At 43.5% G+C, this 15,106-nt stretch overlaps 1 protein-coding gene across 1 annotated transcript in view; it reads left to right on the top strand.

The window, feature by feature from the left end:
- igf2r (insulin-like growth factor 2 receptor) overlaps positions 1-15,106 on the top strand; it is a 198,241-nt gene that overhangs the window by 55,945 nt on the left and 127,190 nt on the right. Inside the window, exons 10-13 of the mRNA XM_059986536.1 lie at positions 1,199-1,302; positions 6,200-6,361; positions 9,495-9,653; positions 13,658-13,801. Coding sequence (XP_059842519.1) covers positions 1,199-1,302; positions 6,200-6,361; positions 9,495-9,653; positions 13,658-13,801 — 569 coding nt within the window. The remainder of the gene's footprint in view (positions 1-1,198; positions 1,303-6,199; positions 6,362-9,494; positions 9,654-13,657; positions 13,802-15,106) is intronic.

The raw sequence follows: 15,106 nt of genomic DNA, 5'->3' as shown, positions 1-15,106 counted from the left end.
GAAAGGTCATGAAGAAGTATCTCTAATGTCAATGGCCTATTTAAATTAGCAAATGAATTGGCAAACTTAATGTTGACTGAACTTAAAACTAGTAAATTGTTGTGAGAAATTATTGTCATTGGCAAAATTTGTCACACCAATTAGTTTAAAGTATGCTCCAATTTGCCCATAAATGTGCAAGTGAGAGCCGTTGAGAAGATGGATTGAGAGAGTACGTTACTAATTTTGGTGCAGGCAGTTATGCTTAGACCTCACAGTTAATGATGCTGCACTTGAAGTTAATAGTCCAAATTGAACTATGGGTGATTTGAGTGCCTCAGTCTCTTCACTTGGCTAAGAAGTCCTGTGATATTGTGGAGTAGTTACTACAATGCTGTGGCTTTTCAGGCACTTGGAGATAATAATCAGCTGATGCTAACTGGAGTTCAATTCCATATTTGATCAACGGGCCAATGTTTATCTTGGAACATTGCAATATTCTGCTAATTTTCATCATGATGTAGGAATTTGTAAGCCAATTTACTTATGCCTTTCATACTTCTCAACAGTGGTAGATGTTTTTTTAATCTGTGCCAGAGGCTTATTTTTAAGCTGGTATGTAGCCTTTTGAATTTACCAAAGTCTCAAGTGTGTTTTTTAAGCAAAGTTTTACTGTAGCTGGTCACTAGTCCTTCTGGGCTTTTCTACCCATAAACCTCCTCTTCTGTTCTTTCATTGTTGGGTCTCGGCCTTCGGCTGATTATAGAGCTTTTTATCCGTTTCCCCGGGGAGGATTAAGTTTTTAATTCGTGTCTATTATCTGTGTTTAATTTGAGTCCAACCGCAGTAGATGTTAGAACATAGAAGGTCCATGATGTTACGACCTTATAACCTACTCCAAGATCAATCTAACCCATCCTTATGACATAGCCCTCCATTTTTCCATCATTCGTGTGATTATCTAAGAGTCTCTTGTAATGTAATTTCCTCTGGCTGAGTGTTCACACACCCAGCCATTCCATTTATATATTAAAAAAAAACTTGCCTCTGATTCCCGTTTCATCTCTTCTCCCCCCCCCCCCCCGACCCACCATATCTCAACCACCAAACTCATTATAATTATTAACAATCTCGTGTTATCTTTGGAAAATGTAATGTGGAACATTTGATGCGGTTTGTTGTTTTGTGCTTGTTACAAGTGTGTCTCTGTATAAAACAGGTATTCAGATGGTGACCTGACATTGACGTTACCTGATGGAAATTCTTGTAGTTCAGGATTTCGGCGGATGACGATCATAAACTTCCACTGTAATGAATCAGCTGGTAAGGTTAATAATTTGTGTGGCGTTATAAACTTAAGAGAAAGCTACATCTAGCTCTAATTTGTATAAGAGGGGTGGGAGTGTTGGTACCGGTCTTGTCCCGAAGCTACCACGTCCTAAATGAATTTCCAGTTTCAGTGATACGAACCGTGGAGAGCTGGCACAGTATTGCTGGCTTGCCTCAGCAGCAGAGACCAGCTTCAGCCCTGAACTCCCGTGCTGTCTTTGTGAAGTTTGCATGTGTTTCCTTTGGATGCTTTGTTGTCTCCTGTGTCACACAAAAGTGCAATTCAGTAGATGAATTGGCCACTGTAAATTGCCCCTAGTGTGTAGGCGAGAGCAAGGAGCTGGAGGAATTGATGAAAATGTGGAGGTAATGCAAACTGCAGAATGAATGTAGGGCAGGTGATTGAAGATCAGCATGGACTTGTATCGTGATGTATCTGACTCATTGTCTTGTGAAATTGATAATTATTAGTCGCTGCCTTCAACAGTTTATTCTTAGCAACACGCTGGAGGGACTCAGCAGGTCGAGCAGCATCCGTGGAAACAAGCAGTCAACGTTTTGGGCCCAGACCCTCATCAGGACTGAAGAAGGAGCGGGCAGGGGCCCCATAAAGAAGGTGGGGGGAGGGTGGGAAGGAGAAGGCTGGTAGGTGCCAGGTGAAAAACCAGTAAGGGGGGGGGGGGGATAGGCAGGAAAGGTGAAGGAGGAATGTAAGGGGAAAGCACTATGGGTAGTAGAAGGATGCAGAACCGTGAGGGAGGTGATAGGCAGCTGGAGGAAGAGACAGAGTGAAATTCGGATGTGCTTTCCCTTTAAATTCCTTCTTCACCTTTCCTGCCTATCCCCTCCCCCACCCCTTGATCTTTCCTCTTACTGGTTTTTCACCTGGCACCTACCATCCTTCTTCCCACCCTCCCCCCACCTTCTTTAAAAGGCCCTGCCCTCTCCCTCTTCAGTCCTGACGAAGGGTCTGGGCCCAAAACGTTGACTGCTCGTTTCCACGGATGCTGCTCGACCTGCTGACTTCCTCCAGCGTGTTGTACATGTTGCTTTGACCCCAGCATCTGCAGTGTATTTTGTGTTAACAGTTTATTCCTACCAGCATCCACTTCGTTCTGTCTAACCTGATCCTTATGCCAGTGATCTTATGACTGACTAATTTTGCGGAATTGGTTGAGTGAATTGAATTGCAGAATTAACACTGTGAAACCAAGGCATTTGGCATAACTGATCTCCAGCTGTCAAATCTTGATTTTTTTTCCCTCCAACTAAGTCTCCAAAAACTTCCAATACCTTTTCTCTCACAGATGTGTAATTTTCCCCACATTATGTTGGTGTTCTGTGCTTCAGCCACTAGTTGGCAGCACCTTCCACACTCTCATAACTAAAAGGCTAGTATTAGTGTTTTCAAAATATTTAAGACTGTAAGAGATAGGAGCAGAAATAAGTGACAAAAAAGTGGGAAAAGTAATGCTCTTGACCTAGTGTAGTGGAATAAACTCCATTCTGGCCGCATCTCTTCAGGTGATATATAATGGTGAATAGTTTGCTCTTTCGTGTAAGAAATCTGTTAATCTATTCCTTGTCTTGTAGCAATATTTAGTTCTGTATTGGACTGATTGCGGAAAGCTTTGTTCATTATGATGCAAAGAAACAGAAGCAGTAATATCTGGGTAGAGAATTGGCTGACTGGCAGAAGGCAAAGAGTGGGAATAAAGGGCTCTTCTGGCTGGCTGTCGGTGTCTAGTGTTCCACAAGGGTTGGTGTTCGGTCTGCTATTGTTCGCATTATGTGTTAATGACCTGGATGACAGAATGATGACTTTTATTGTGGCCAGGGTTGTGGACGATACAATTTTAGGTGGAGAAGCAGGTAGTGATGAGATAGAGAGTCTGCAGAAGGACTTGGACTGATTGGGAGAATGGGCAAAGAAGTGGTGGATGGAATATAGTGTAGGGAAGTGTGTGGTGCTGCATTTTGGTAGAGGGATCGATTGTAGACTGCTTTCTAAATGGGGAGAAAATTCAGTAATCAGGTGCAAAGGGATTTGTGAGAGCTTGTGCAGGATTCCCTTAAGGTTAACTTGCAGGTTGAGTTGGTGGTGAGGAAGGCAAATGCAATGTAGTCATTCATTTCAAGAGGTTCAGAATTCAAAAGCAAGAATGTAATGCTGAGGTTTTATAAAGCTTTGGTCAAACTGCATTTGGAGTATCTTCAGCAGTTTTTGGCCTTGTATATAAGAAAAGATCTGCTGCCATTAAAGGGGGTTTAGAGGTGGTTTACAAGCAATGAAAGAGTTCCAGATGCCAGCTTGAAACGTACAGTGAAATGCAATGTTTGCGTTAACAATCAACGCATCTGGGGATGTTCTGAGGGCAGCCTGCAACAGTCACCCCACATTCTGGTGCCAACATAGCTTGCCCACGATGCGCAACAAAACAAGGCCAGTTCCTTCCTGCCACCTACGCACATACACAGTCCCCTAACCCTGAGACACTGTGTATTATTTGGCCACTAGTGGAGCTAAGTTTAGACACAGGCTCACCGACGTTGACTACTGCAGGGAATCTCAGATGCTGGGACAGGCGAATGGGCGTTGACTTCTGGGCATCCAGTTCAACCCTTAGGTTTTGATTCTTGCTATTGACCCAGGACCCACTGGTCACTGTACACCAGCCCTGGAACACTGGTCCCACCAATGATGGGACCCCAAGCTAAGCCTTGAACTCCGTCCTTATCGATTTACGAACCTGGGAGGGGGGGTGGTGGACATCAGATCTTGCTCCTCCCCCCTGCATGGAGCTCCCAGCCCAGAGCTCATTAACCTTGGGGAAGCCACCAGACTTTGTCCATGATCATTTGTAGGCCATATATTGTGGCCAGGTCCTTGGATAACCCACAGTCATGCCTCTGTCCTTTGAGCACGGAATGAAGACTTAAGGTGTTGTCCAGTCCTTAATTTCCCCACAACCCTTTCCCTGAAACACTAATCTGACTCCTATATCTCATGTTTGTCCCCAAAACAATCCCTAGAATCCCAGAAAAACTTAAAGGATGTGTACTTGCTGGAGTTTAGAAGAATGAGGGGGTGGCTTCATTGAAACCCATTGACTATTGAAAGAGCTAGATTGAGTAGACCTATGGAAGATGCTTCCAATTGTGGAATATTGGGTATACTTAAAATGAGATTGGTAGGTTTTTGATTAGTAAAGGCATCAAAGTTTACACGGAGAAGGGATTGAGAAGGAAAATAACTCACCTATGATTGAATGGTGGAGCAGACTTGACGAGCCAAAAGGCCTAATTCTGTTCCTATGTCTTATCATCTGGTAGTCACGTTTAGGCCTTAAAGTATCATAGAAACATAGAAAACCTACTGCATAATACAGGCCCTTCGGCCCACAAAGTTGTGCCGAACATGTCCCTACCTTAGAAATTACTAGGCTTACCCATAGCCCTTTATTTTACTAAGCTCCATGTACCTATCCAAAAGTCTCTTAAAAGGTCCTATCATATCCACCTCCACCACCGTTGCCAGCATCTCATTCCACGCACTCACCACTCTGAGTAAAAAAACTTACCCCTGACATCTCTTCTGTACCTACTCCCCAGCACCTTAAACCTGTGTCCTCTTGTTGCAACCATTTCAGCCCTGGGAAAAAGCCTCTGACTATCCACACGATCAATGCCTCTCATCATCTTGTACACCTCATTCAGGTCTCCTCTCATCCTCCTTTGCTCCAAGGAGAAAAGACCAAGTTCACTCTACCTATTCTCATAAGGCATGTTCCCCAAACCAGGCAACATCCTTGTAAATCTCCTCTTCACCCTTTCTATGGTTTCCACATCCTTCCTATAGTGAGGCTACCAGAACTGAGCACAGTACTCCAAGTGGGGTCTGACCAGGGTCCTATATTAGCTGCAACATTACCTCTCAGCTCCTAAATTAAATTCCACGATTGATGAAGGCCGATACACCATACGCCGCCTTAACCACAGAGTCAACCTGCGTAGCAGCTTTGAGTGTCCTATGGACTCGGACCCCAAGATCCCTCTGATCCTCTACACTGCCAAGAGTCTTACCATTAATACTATATTCTGCTATCATATTTGACCTACCAAAATGAACCACCTCACACTTACTTAGGTTGAACTCCATCTGCCACTTCTTACCCCAGTTTTGCATCCTATCAATGTCCTGCTGGTAACCTCTGACAGCCCTCCACACTATCCACAACACCTCCAACCTGTGTGTCATCAGCAAACTTACTTACCCATCCCTCCACTTTCTCATCCAGGTCATTTATAAAAATCACAAAGAGTAAGGGTCCCAGAACAGATCCCTGAGGCACTGCACTGGTGAGCAACCTCCGTGCAGAATATGACCCGTCTACAACCACTCTGCCTTCTGTGGGCAAACCAGTTCTGAATCCACAAAGCAATGTCGCCTTGGATCCCATGACTCCTTACTTTCTCAATAAGCCTTGCATGGGTTACCTTATCAAATACCTTATCATTTTGTTGTACAACCTGATGATGAGTTTGGATGTTTCTAAATTGCAAATTTAGATGATTTGTAAAGATATTGAGAACAAACTAAGCTTGAGCAGGGTTATCACTGATGTAAGCTTAACATCTTCTTGACTGTACATCGTGACTTTACTATCCTAGGTCCATTTTCCTATTATCAAAAGTAATTTTGTATGTAAATATCAATGCACTCCTTCAGACTTGTCATTGAACTGAACTTCTGTCAGCTGGAAATCTGCGGACTATTGGATTCAAATTAAAACTATTGTGATTTGCAGTTTGTGTAGCTGTTCATTTGCAAATCTGTTATGTGGATCAATGTTTGCCGCCTCTATATAATGCTGTTCATTCTCTTTCAAAGCTAATGAAGGAAGGGGTAATCCAGAATTTGTTGCTGAAGTTGACTGCACGTATATCTTTGACTGGGGTACGAAGTATGCTTGTGTGAAAGAAAAATACATTCCCTGTCAGATCTCTGATAGAAAGAAGCGATATGACCTCTCACCATTGACTCGATATGCAGGTAAGGCTTCCTACTTGTAGACGTTTTGAAGTTAATAACGCTGGCAAAGATCCAGCTGTCTGTAATACTTGTTTCTCGTGTGTAACTCAGACTTGATGAGCCACAAGTCCTGTTCTTATGGTAGCTGAGTACTCCCATCAGACCCATTCTTGTAGCCACTCATCTGTAACCTCTTTTCTCACGTCCATCAACAGACCCTAATTCCCCTGCCATCTTCCGACACTGGTGCAGTTTGCAGTGTATCTACATTCGGGTTCTTGACAGTGTTTGCATCATGATTTGTTTAATATAAGGAAGGTAATTGATGTCTCTACATTCCGATTTGACATTTCAGAGCTAAAAAGGGAAAATGTTCTAGAAGAAATTGCAATAGATAAAGTCTATTAGATGTTCTAGGTTAGTTAATGTATCATGTAGTTGGTGACACCATTTTCAGTACAAATAATTTGAAAGGAAATGTCACGTGATAATTAAATTTTAAATTGACCAAGTAACCTACTAGAAGGCTAAGTTTGGTCTAAGTAACCCATGAACTGCTGGTGGAACTCAGTGGAGAGGGATCAACAGTGGACATTTTGGGCCCCATCCACTCTATTCCTTTCCATAGATGCTGTCTGAACTGCTGAGTTCCACCAGCATTTTGCGTGTGTTACTCTCCATTCCCAGCATCTATAGAGTACATTTGTGCTTATACCTCATGGTAGCATAGTGGTTAGCACAACGTTTTACAGTGTCAGCGAACCAGGTTGAATTCCTGCTGCTGTCTGTAATGAGTGTGGGCATTCTCCCTGTGACTGCGTGGGTTTCCTCCTGGTTCTCCAGTTTCTTCCCACAGTCCAAAGATGTGTCAGTTGGGAGGTTAATTGGTTATTGTAAATAGTCCTGTGATTAGGCTAGAGCTAGTGTTAAATCCTGGGTGGGGGTGGGGTCGCTGGGCAATGCGGCTCGATGGACCTGCTGCATGTTGCATCTTAATAAGTAAATGAAGTTGGGTCTGAGCTTTGTTCCAGGTCATCTACCCAAAACAACTGAAGCTGTTGGGCAGTCCTTTGGTTAAGGATGACTTCCTCTCAGCCCCTGATGTGGTCTGAGAGCTATGGGAGCTGCACCCTGGTCAGCAGCTGGGGAGGAAGTGCAGGACTTCTGAGTACTATGTGACGCATTGGACTTGAGGTACTCAGCACTGACACGAATGTACCTTCTCCGACTGGAGAGCTCATGGAGGAGATTTCACCACCCACTGGCTAGATAAATTCCTCTCTCTTCTGAAGGGTGGCCTTCAATTCTGAGGCTGTGCCGAGTGGTGGTGTGGAGATGCAGCTCTAGCAAAGGAGTAAGGCACTCCTTCCCTCCACTAGCCTGCAGGTCATCCTTGGGCAAGGTGTCACACTAGCTTCGCCCCCTGGGTCAGGGTCACGTGAAGCCATGGGAGCAGGTGCATACCACAAGTTGTGGATACGTGCCCACTGATGCAAGGCAGGCAAAGTCTGAAGAGTGGTAATGGCTGGCAAAGACACTGCCCAGAAGGTAACGGTGAACCACTTCTGTAGAAACATTTGCCAAGAGCGATCATTGTCATGTGACCATGATTGCCCACGTCACATGGCACAACACATGATGATGACGATGCCCTCCATTCCTGAACTCTTCCACTATAGCAAACATCATCTGCACTCCCACTGTATCTAGACATTTCAATTTGGATAGGTTTCAAGAATATCCAAGATATTTCTGTTCTTTCCTCCTCCCCTTCTCTACCCAGTTATCAGGATCTTGCAGTTTGTTGTTGGCTGTAGAACTGACTGCCTCAATGGTAGGGATGTTGTTCTGAGGCAGATTTTCATCTGGCACTGGCTCAGCTGTTGGGTTTTGTGCCCTCTGCGTTGCTCTGAAGTGCCTGCTGTAGGTAAGAACAGCTGGCTAGGCAGAGATTACTGTTGCCCAGATTTGTACTGGGGCACTGCTAGTGCTATCTCCCACTGTTGTTAACTCCTGGGGTTTGCGGTGCTTCATGCAAAGTGGAGATTGGCTGAGTACCCTAGGGCCAGGAGTTACAGTCCCTGAATAATGGGGTAGGCTGGTCAGGGCCGAGATGGGTGGCATGGTAGTGTGGTGGTTAGCACAGCACTTTACAGTACAGGCGACCCAGGTTCAATTCCCACTGTTGCCTGTAAGGAGTCTGTATGTTCTCCCAGTTACCCAGTGGGTTTCTTCCCACAGTCTAAAGATGATGGCTAGGCTAGTTGGTCATTGTAAATTAGGCTCTGATTAAGTCGGGGGATTGCTGGGTGGCGTGGCTAGAAGGGGTCAGAAGGGCCTGTTCCATGCAGTTTACCAATAAGTAAATAAATGAATTTTCTTCAACATGAGAGATTCTGCAGATGCTGGAAATCCAGTGCAATACCTACAAAATGCTAGTGAAACTGAGCATGCCAGGCAGCATCTATGGGAGGGAATTAAACGGGGAATATTTCAGGCCAAGACCTTTCCCTCTTATTTCCAGCCCTGATAAAGAGCCTAAAATGTTGAATGTTTATTCCCCTCCGCTGATGCTACCTGACCTACAGAGTTCCTCCAGTGTTTTGTCTTCATGCAGGATTGCGAATTTTTGAAATCCTCCATGGAAGTTTGTTGTTTGACTTTGTTCCATTTCGTAATGGATGGATTTCTGGCTATAAAGGGAATTGAAGGTTTGGGATTATCCAGGAAACTAGTTATGTTGATTGGTCTTGATACTGAGTGAAAGAGCAGGTTTGCTGGGCCAGGCATTGCTATTTCTGATGCGTTTGATCACATGAAGTGGTCCAACAGAGGCAAGTTGATGGCATCTTCGTGTAGATACTGAGTGGAACCTCGGTGACTTGGAACTCTGTTTATGCACGTGTGAGTGTTGTCTGTGCACCATGGCTCGATGGGGGTTGGGGGAGACCGTGCCTCTGGGGTGCAGGTGACGAGGTGAGAGCAAGATGTTTGTTTGTGCAATGCCAGTCCCTTCCACCTGTACAGTGTGAGACCATGAGGCACTGGAGCAGCAAAAGCCAGGCTTTAGCTACCGCACCGCAGGCTGACTTGCATTTGTAAAAGTGGCAAGTAATGTACGTTTTTTAAAGAGCTGTTGGAAATTCATGTGCAGCAAGTGACGTTCCTGAGTCGGACAACACACGAAACTGGGAGGTGCTGGACAGCAACTGGAGGTCTGGCCGGACGCAGATTTACATTAATGTGTGCCACAATGTACTGAAGGATAATCGGACAAGAGGATGTCCTGACGATGCAGCGATCTGTTCTGTAGGTGAGTGAAGGTTCTATCTTCTGTGAATTTCATTACGCAGGTGCAAAAGGACTTCTGAAACCCTTGAAGACTCTGGGAAGCAATTATGAAGATGAATAAGATACAGGAATGGTCTATAACCCCTTCAGGTCTGGTCTGTCATAAAGGCATGGGATTGCAGGTGCTCAGACAATCTGCTGGAGAAAACTCTGGGAATAGCAGAAACGATCTGTCGACATCTGACACTGGCAATTCCTTTCCCTTTATAGACTGGTTTTAAATTTCAAATCCATTTCACAGGATCCCTACATGCCAATATTGTCAAAAAAAATTGTGGAAAAACTCTTAAACGTTCTTCTGAACATTAGAGTTTTCTCCCAGTCAGCTGTTAGGGATTTACTTTAAGAAGATGTCAGGCACTTCCTGAGTCTTTCAAAATCTCCCTAAATTCTCTGTTCCAGAATGCTGTCCCAGTTGGATCACCACAATGTCTGTGATTCAGCTAACGTTATAAGTGTTTTCTGTCATTTCATTAATTCGTTCCCAAAGAAACTATTTGCACAAGAGGTCTCTCACCAACCCTATGCAATTGGACGCAAGATATGGCAGCCAAATTAGACCATTTGGCCCATCATGTCTGCTCCACCATTCCTCCTTGGCTGATTTATTTTCCTATCTTTGCCCCAAACCTTCGATGCCATCACTAATCAAGAACTTATCCTCCACTTTAAATATACCCAATGACTTTGCCTCCACAGCCGTGTGAAGAATACTTTCCACAGATTTACCCTGAAAGACATTCCTCTGCATTTTTCTTCCACAGGGGTGTTCCTCCATGCCTGCTGATCCTAGACTCCCCCTTTATAGGAAACATTCTTTCCACAGCCTCTCTATCTGGGTCTTTCAGTAGTTGATTGGGTTCAGTGAGATCACCCTTCATTCTTCCTAACTTGAAGGAATAGGGGTCCAGAGCCATCAAGTGCTCCTGGTGCATTAACCCTTTCATTCCCAGGATTATTCTCCTGGAGATGCTCTCCAATCGACACAACCCCAATAAAAACGGGAGTATGTGCCGGTGTGAACTCCATTGCATTGAAGACTGAACTCCAAAAGGGGGAAATGTTAGAAATAAACAGCCTGTCCTTCCGAGATGGAGGGCAGGCTGTGGTGGGACACCAGAAAACAATGTAAAGGATTGTCATGGTGTTGAGTGATATTTAGTTATTAGGTAAACTGCAAGCCACTAAGATTGGTTAGATCAAAAATGAAAATTGGCTGTAAAGGCAATATGTTTCTCAGTTCTATTAGTAATCACAGATAATACAAACTCCTTATCAATCAGTCACTTAAGGACTTGATAATCTGTGTATCCAAAATGTTTTAAATTTATGTTGGATTTTCTTTCATGGAATTGAGGAACAATATCAAGTGCAGCTCGTGATATTTTACTGTACTAATAAAGATTTAGGATTAGTTTCATTTCTGATGGATACATCAAAACATGCGGTGAAATACGTTGTTCTGCGTCAATAACCAACGCAGTCCCAGGATGTGCTGGGGCCACCATGCTTCCAGCGCCAACGTGGCATGCCCACAGCTTGGCCTAACCCGTACGTATTTTGGAAATGAGGAGGAAAGCAGAGTGCCTGGAGGGATTGCATGTGGTCATGGGAGAATGTACAGACTTATTGCAGTGGGTTTCTCTGTCACTCCTGACATGCCAACGATTCCTCATGAATCTCATCCTCTTTCCCACAGATCGACCGTTATCAGTTGTCCCTTCGCTGCATAGTCATGTGCCTGTCTAGGAGTGTCTTGATTTCTTGTATGTCACCTCCCCGGAGGTGCATTCCCGGCACCCACTACTCTCTGTGTAATGAAACCAAAAACTGCCGTGCACACCTCCCGTACTTTCCTCCTCTCATCTTGAATATGTGCCCTTGACTACTCGACATTTCAATCCTGAGAAAGATGCTGGTTGTCTACTGTCTTCACGTAATTTATAAATTTCAATTATGTCTCCCCACTAACCTCTACTACTCTGGAGAAAACAGCCCCAGTTTGTCCAAGCTCTCCTCACTCATAGTACGCTCTCCAAAGCTGGGCAGCATCCTTGTAAACCTCCTCTGCATCCTCTCCTAAAACCTCCAAATTCTCCCTGTAATGAGGTGACCAGTAATATCTTAAATGTGACCTAACCAGAGTTTTTTTTAAAGCTGTAACTTCCTGGCTGTTGAATTCAGGGCTGTGCCATGTGCTGCCTTTATCACTCTGTGTAGCCAGGAATGATGCCATGTACCTGAACTCCAAGGTCCCTCTGTTCATCAGCGTAACTGTGTACGGTTCCTTTATTGGATCTCTCAAAATGTAACACTTTGCACTTGCCCAGATTAAACTCAACCTGCTACCTCTGCCCAAATCTGTATCCCTTGGCATTCTTTGGCTACCCTCTATGCCATCCAGAGCACCAATCTTTGTCTTCAAACCCACACACCACATTTTCATTTGAATCAAAGGATCCTTGCAAAACATCACTAGTCAGAGTTCCATCCAGGATAAGACTTATTCACCACTGTACTCTGTCTTAAAGTAGAGAAAGGTTGATGGTGCAGAGCAGGGTTTGATCAATGCAGTTTGTGCACTGGATTCTATAGCTCATGTTATGGTGTGTTTCTGGTCTTTTGGGAGATATTGAATCGGCGTGAACTACAGGTATGAATGCCGAACTGAATATGCCTGGACTCTTTTGTGGGTTATATTGTGTTTTTCTTTCTTTTTACTGCAGTTCACAGGATTTGGTTTTTTTTTTGCATATGGAGGTGGGTTGATTTCCTTTGAGAATAGTCTCCATGGTTTTTCTTTGTTTTCTGGCTGTTGGTGGCCAAGAATCTCGGTTGTATACTTCATACATTCTTTGATAATAACCATAACCATATAACAATTACATCACAGAAACAGGCCATCTCATCCCTTCTAGTCCGTGCCGAAAGCTTACTCTCGCCTAGTCCCACTGACCCGCACTCAGCCCATAACCCTCCGTTCCTTTCCTGTCAATATACCTATCCAATTTTACTTTCAATGACAATATCGAACCTGCCTCTACCACTTCTACTGGAAGCTCATTCCACACAACTACCACTCTCTGAGTAAAGAAGTCCCCCCTCATGTTACCCTTAAACTTTTACCCCCTAACTCTCAACTCATGTCCTTTTGTTTGAATCTCCCCTGCTCTCAATGGAAAAACCTAGCCATGTCCACTCTGTCTATCCCCCTCATAATTTTAAATACCCCTATCAAGTCCCCCCTCAGCCTTCTATGCTTGAAAGAATAAAGACCTAACTTGTTCAGTCTTTCCTTGTAACATAGGTGCTGAAACCCAGGTAACATTCTAGTAAATCTTCTCTCTACTCTGTATTTTGTTGACATCTTTCCTATAATTCGGTGACCAGAACTGTACGCAATACTCCAAATTCGGCCTTACCAATGCCTTGTACAATTTTAACATTACATCCCAACTCCTATACTCAATGCTCTGATTTATAAAGGCCAGCATACCAAAAGCTTTCTTCACCACCCTATCCACATGAGGTTCCACCTTTAGTGAACTGTGCACCATTATTCCTAGATCACTCTGTTCTACTGCATTCTTCAATGCCCTACCATTTACCATGTATGTCCTATTTGGATTATTCCTGCCAAAATTTAGCACCTCACACTTAACAGCATTAACCTCCATCTGCCATTGCTCAGCCCACTCTTCTAACTGGCCTAAATCTCTCTGCAAGCTTTGAAAACCTACTTCATTATCCACAATAAATGTATTTTGAATCTTCAAAATCCTCAGCAAGCAGGATTTCTGATTGCAGGTCCAGTATCAACGGTACAGTTGTACCCTGTTGCTTGGGAGTAGAGGGGAAGAGTTTCTCTTAAATGTTTGGTAGTCCAGAGATACAATAATTTTGAAGGATGAATACTGGAAATTGTTTTTAACCACAGCTAAGTTGTCTAATTTTGTCCTCTTCAAGGTCAACAAGGAGTTGAGTCTCTTGGGAAATTTGTTTCATCACCTAAAAAAGAAGGCAACAACATTCAGCTTGTATATTCAGATGGTAAATTGTGTGGCACAAATAAACGAAGCAAAACTATCATTACTTTTGTATGTAATCCTGGTAAGTTCATGCATCCGTTCACTATTTTATCAGCTCTGGGTCTAAGTGTTCACTGGGCAGTGTGGATGGCTGACAAAGCCAACTTTCATTGCTGGTCAGTAATTGCATCAAGTTAACTGGTTTGCTGGGTTACTTGAAGAGCCATTAACAGTTGGTGAAATTCAGCCTCAAACTGCATGTGTGCCAGTCTGGGTAAAATTGCCTCCTTTCCCTTCTAAAGAATATATCGGCCATCGGGAGGAGTCTGTAATTGGGGGAATTAGACAGTTTTACATCTAGGGTGCAATGATATTTAATAGAGGATCCTGTTGCATAAAGGTAAGGTTAGCCAAGCTCGGGAACAGTGCTCAAAAACCTGCCGTTTTAAGGGTGTGTTGTTATTAGAAAGGGAACGATGCTTGGAGATGAGATCAAGCCACCCATAACACCAATCCTGAACCAGCAGGTGGTTGCTTCCATCCCAATCCACTTGCAGCTCGTTTGGTTTTAGATCTGTTTCCACCAAAGCTGCTTTCCTTGTGACTTGTTCCCTATTTCATAAATCAGATATGTAAACTTGTGGATTAGAGTTAATTAATGCAGATTTGCGGACTGGAGAACACCGTTTATTGATTGCTGAAGAGTAGGGTGAATCACAGTAAACTTTAATTTCCACAAACAAAACCCATTTCAGCAATAATGGTTTACCCAATTTCCAACTCTAATCCCTCTACCAGTTGCCTGAAAGCGGAAGAAATGAAGTATTTAATGGCACTGGAAAAAGATATTGGAGTCATTCAATGGATTGGGGTGGGGTGAACTTATGGTTTGTCGGCTGCTTGTGGGGTATTTGTATACTGTCCTTTGGAGCTCACTACATGCATTAGAGTGTGAGTAAAATTGATCATCTGGCCTTACAAATTAAGCCAGAAGTAAAGAATTTTGGTGTCAATGACTCTGAGCTAAATTTCAAATCACACATTCACCATATTACTAAAACTGCTTTCTTTCATGTAAGGAACATTGCAAGAGTTTGATAACATTTCAAGATGCAGAAATATGTTTGTTTTTAGGCAATTAGACTACTGCAATGCACACTTTTCAGGACTGCCTGAAATAAATTGGCTGCACCTTGTTCAAACTGCATCAGCAAGAATCTTAATGAAAAAAAAAATCTGAGCATATTTCACCAGTTATGACATCATTATATTGACTGCCCATGTCCTTTAGGATAAATTTTAAAATACTTTTAATTGTATACAAGGCTGTGAATAATTGAGCTCCTCTGTGTATTTTGGAGTGTCTGTCCCTTTACATCCCTAATTG

Source organism: Hypanus sabinus, chromosome 12 (genome assembly GCF_030144855.1).
Source record: "Hypanus sabinus isolate sHypSab1 chromosome 12, sHypSab1.hap1, whole genome shotgun sequence".
Taxonomy (NCBI): domain Eukaryota; kingdom Metazoa; phylum Chordata; class Chondrichthyes; order Myliobatiformes; family Dasyatidae; genus Hypanus; species Hypanus sabinus.
The sequence above is the reverse complement of the archived record's forward strand: the minus strand, read 5'-3'. Positions and strand labels throughout refer to the sequence as shown.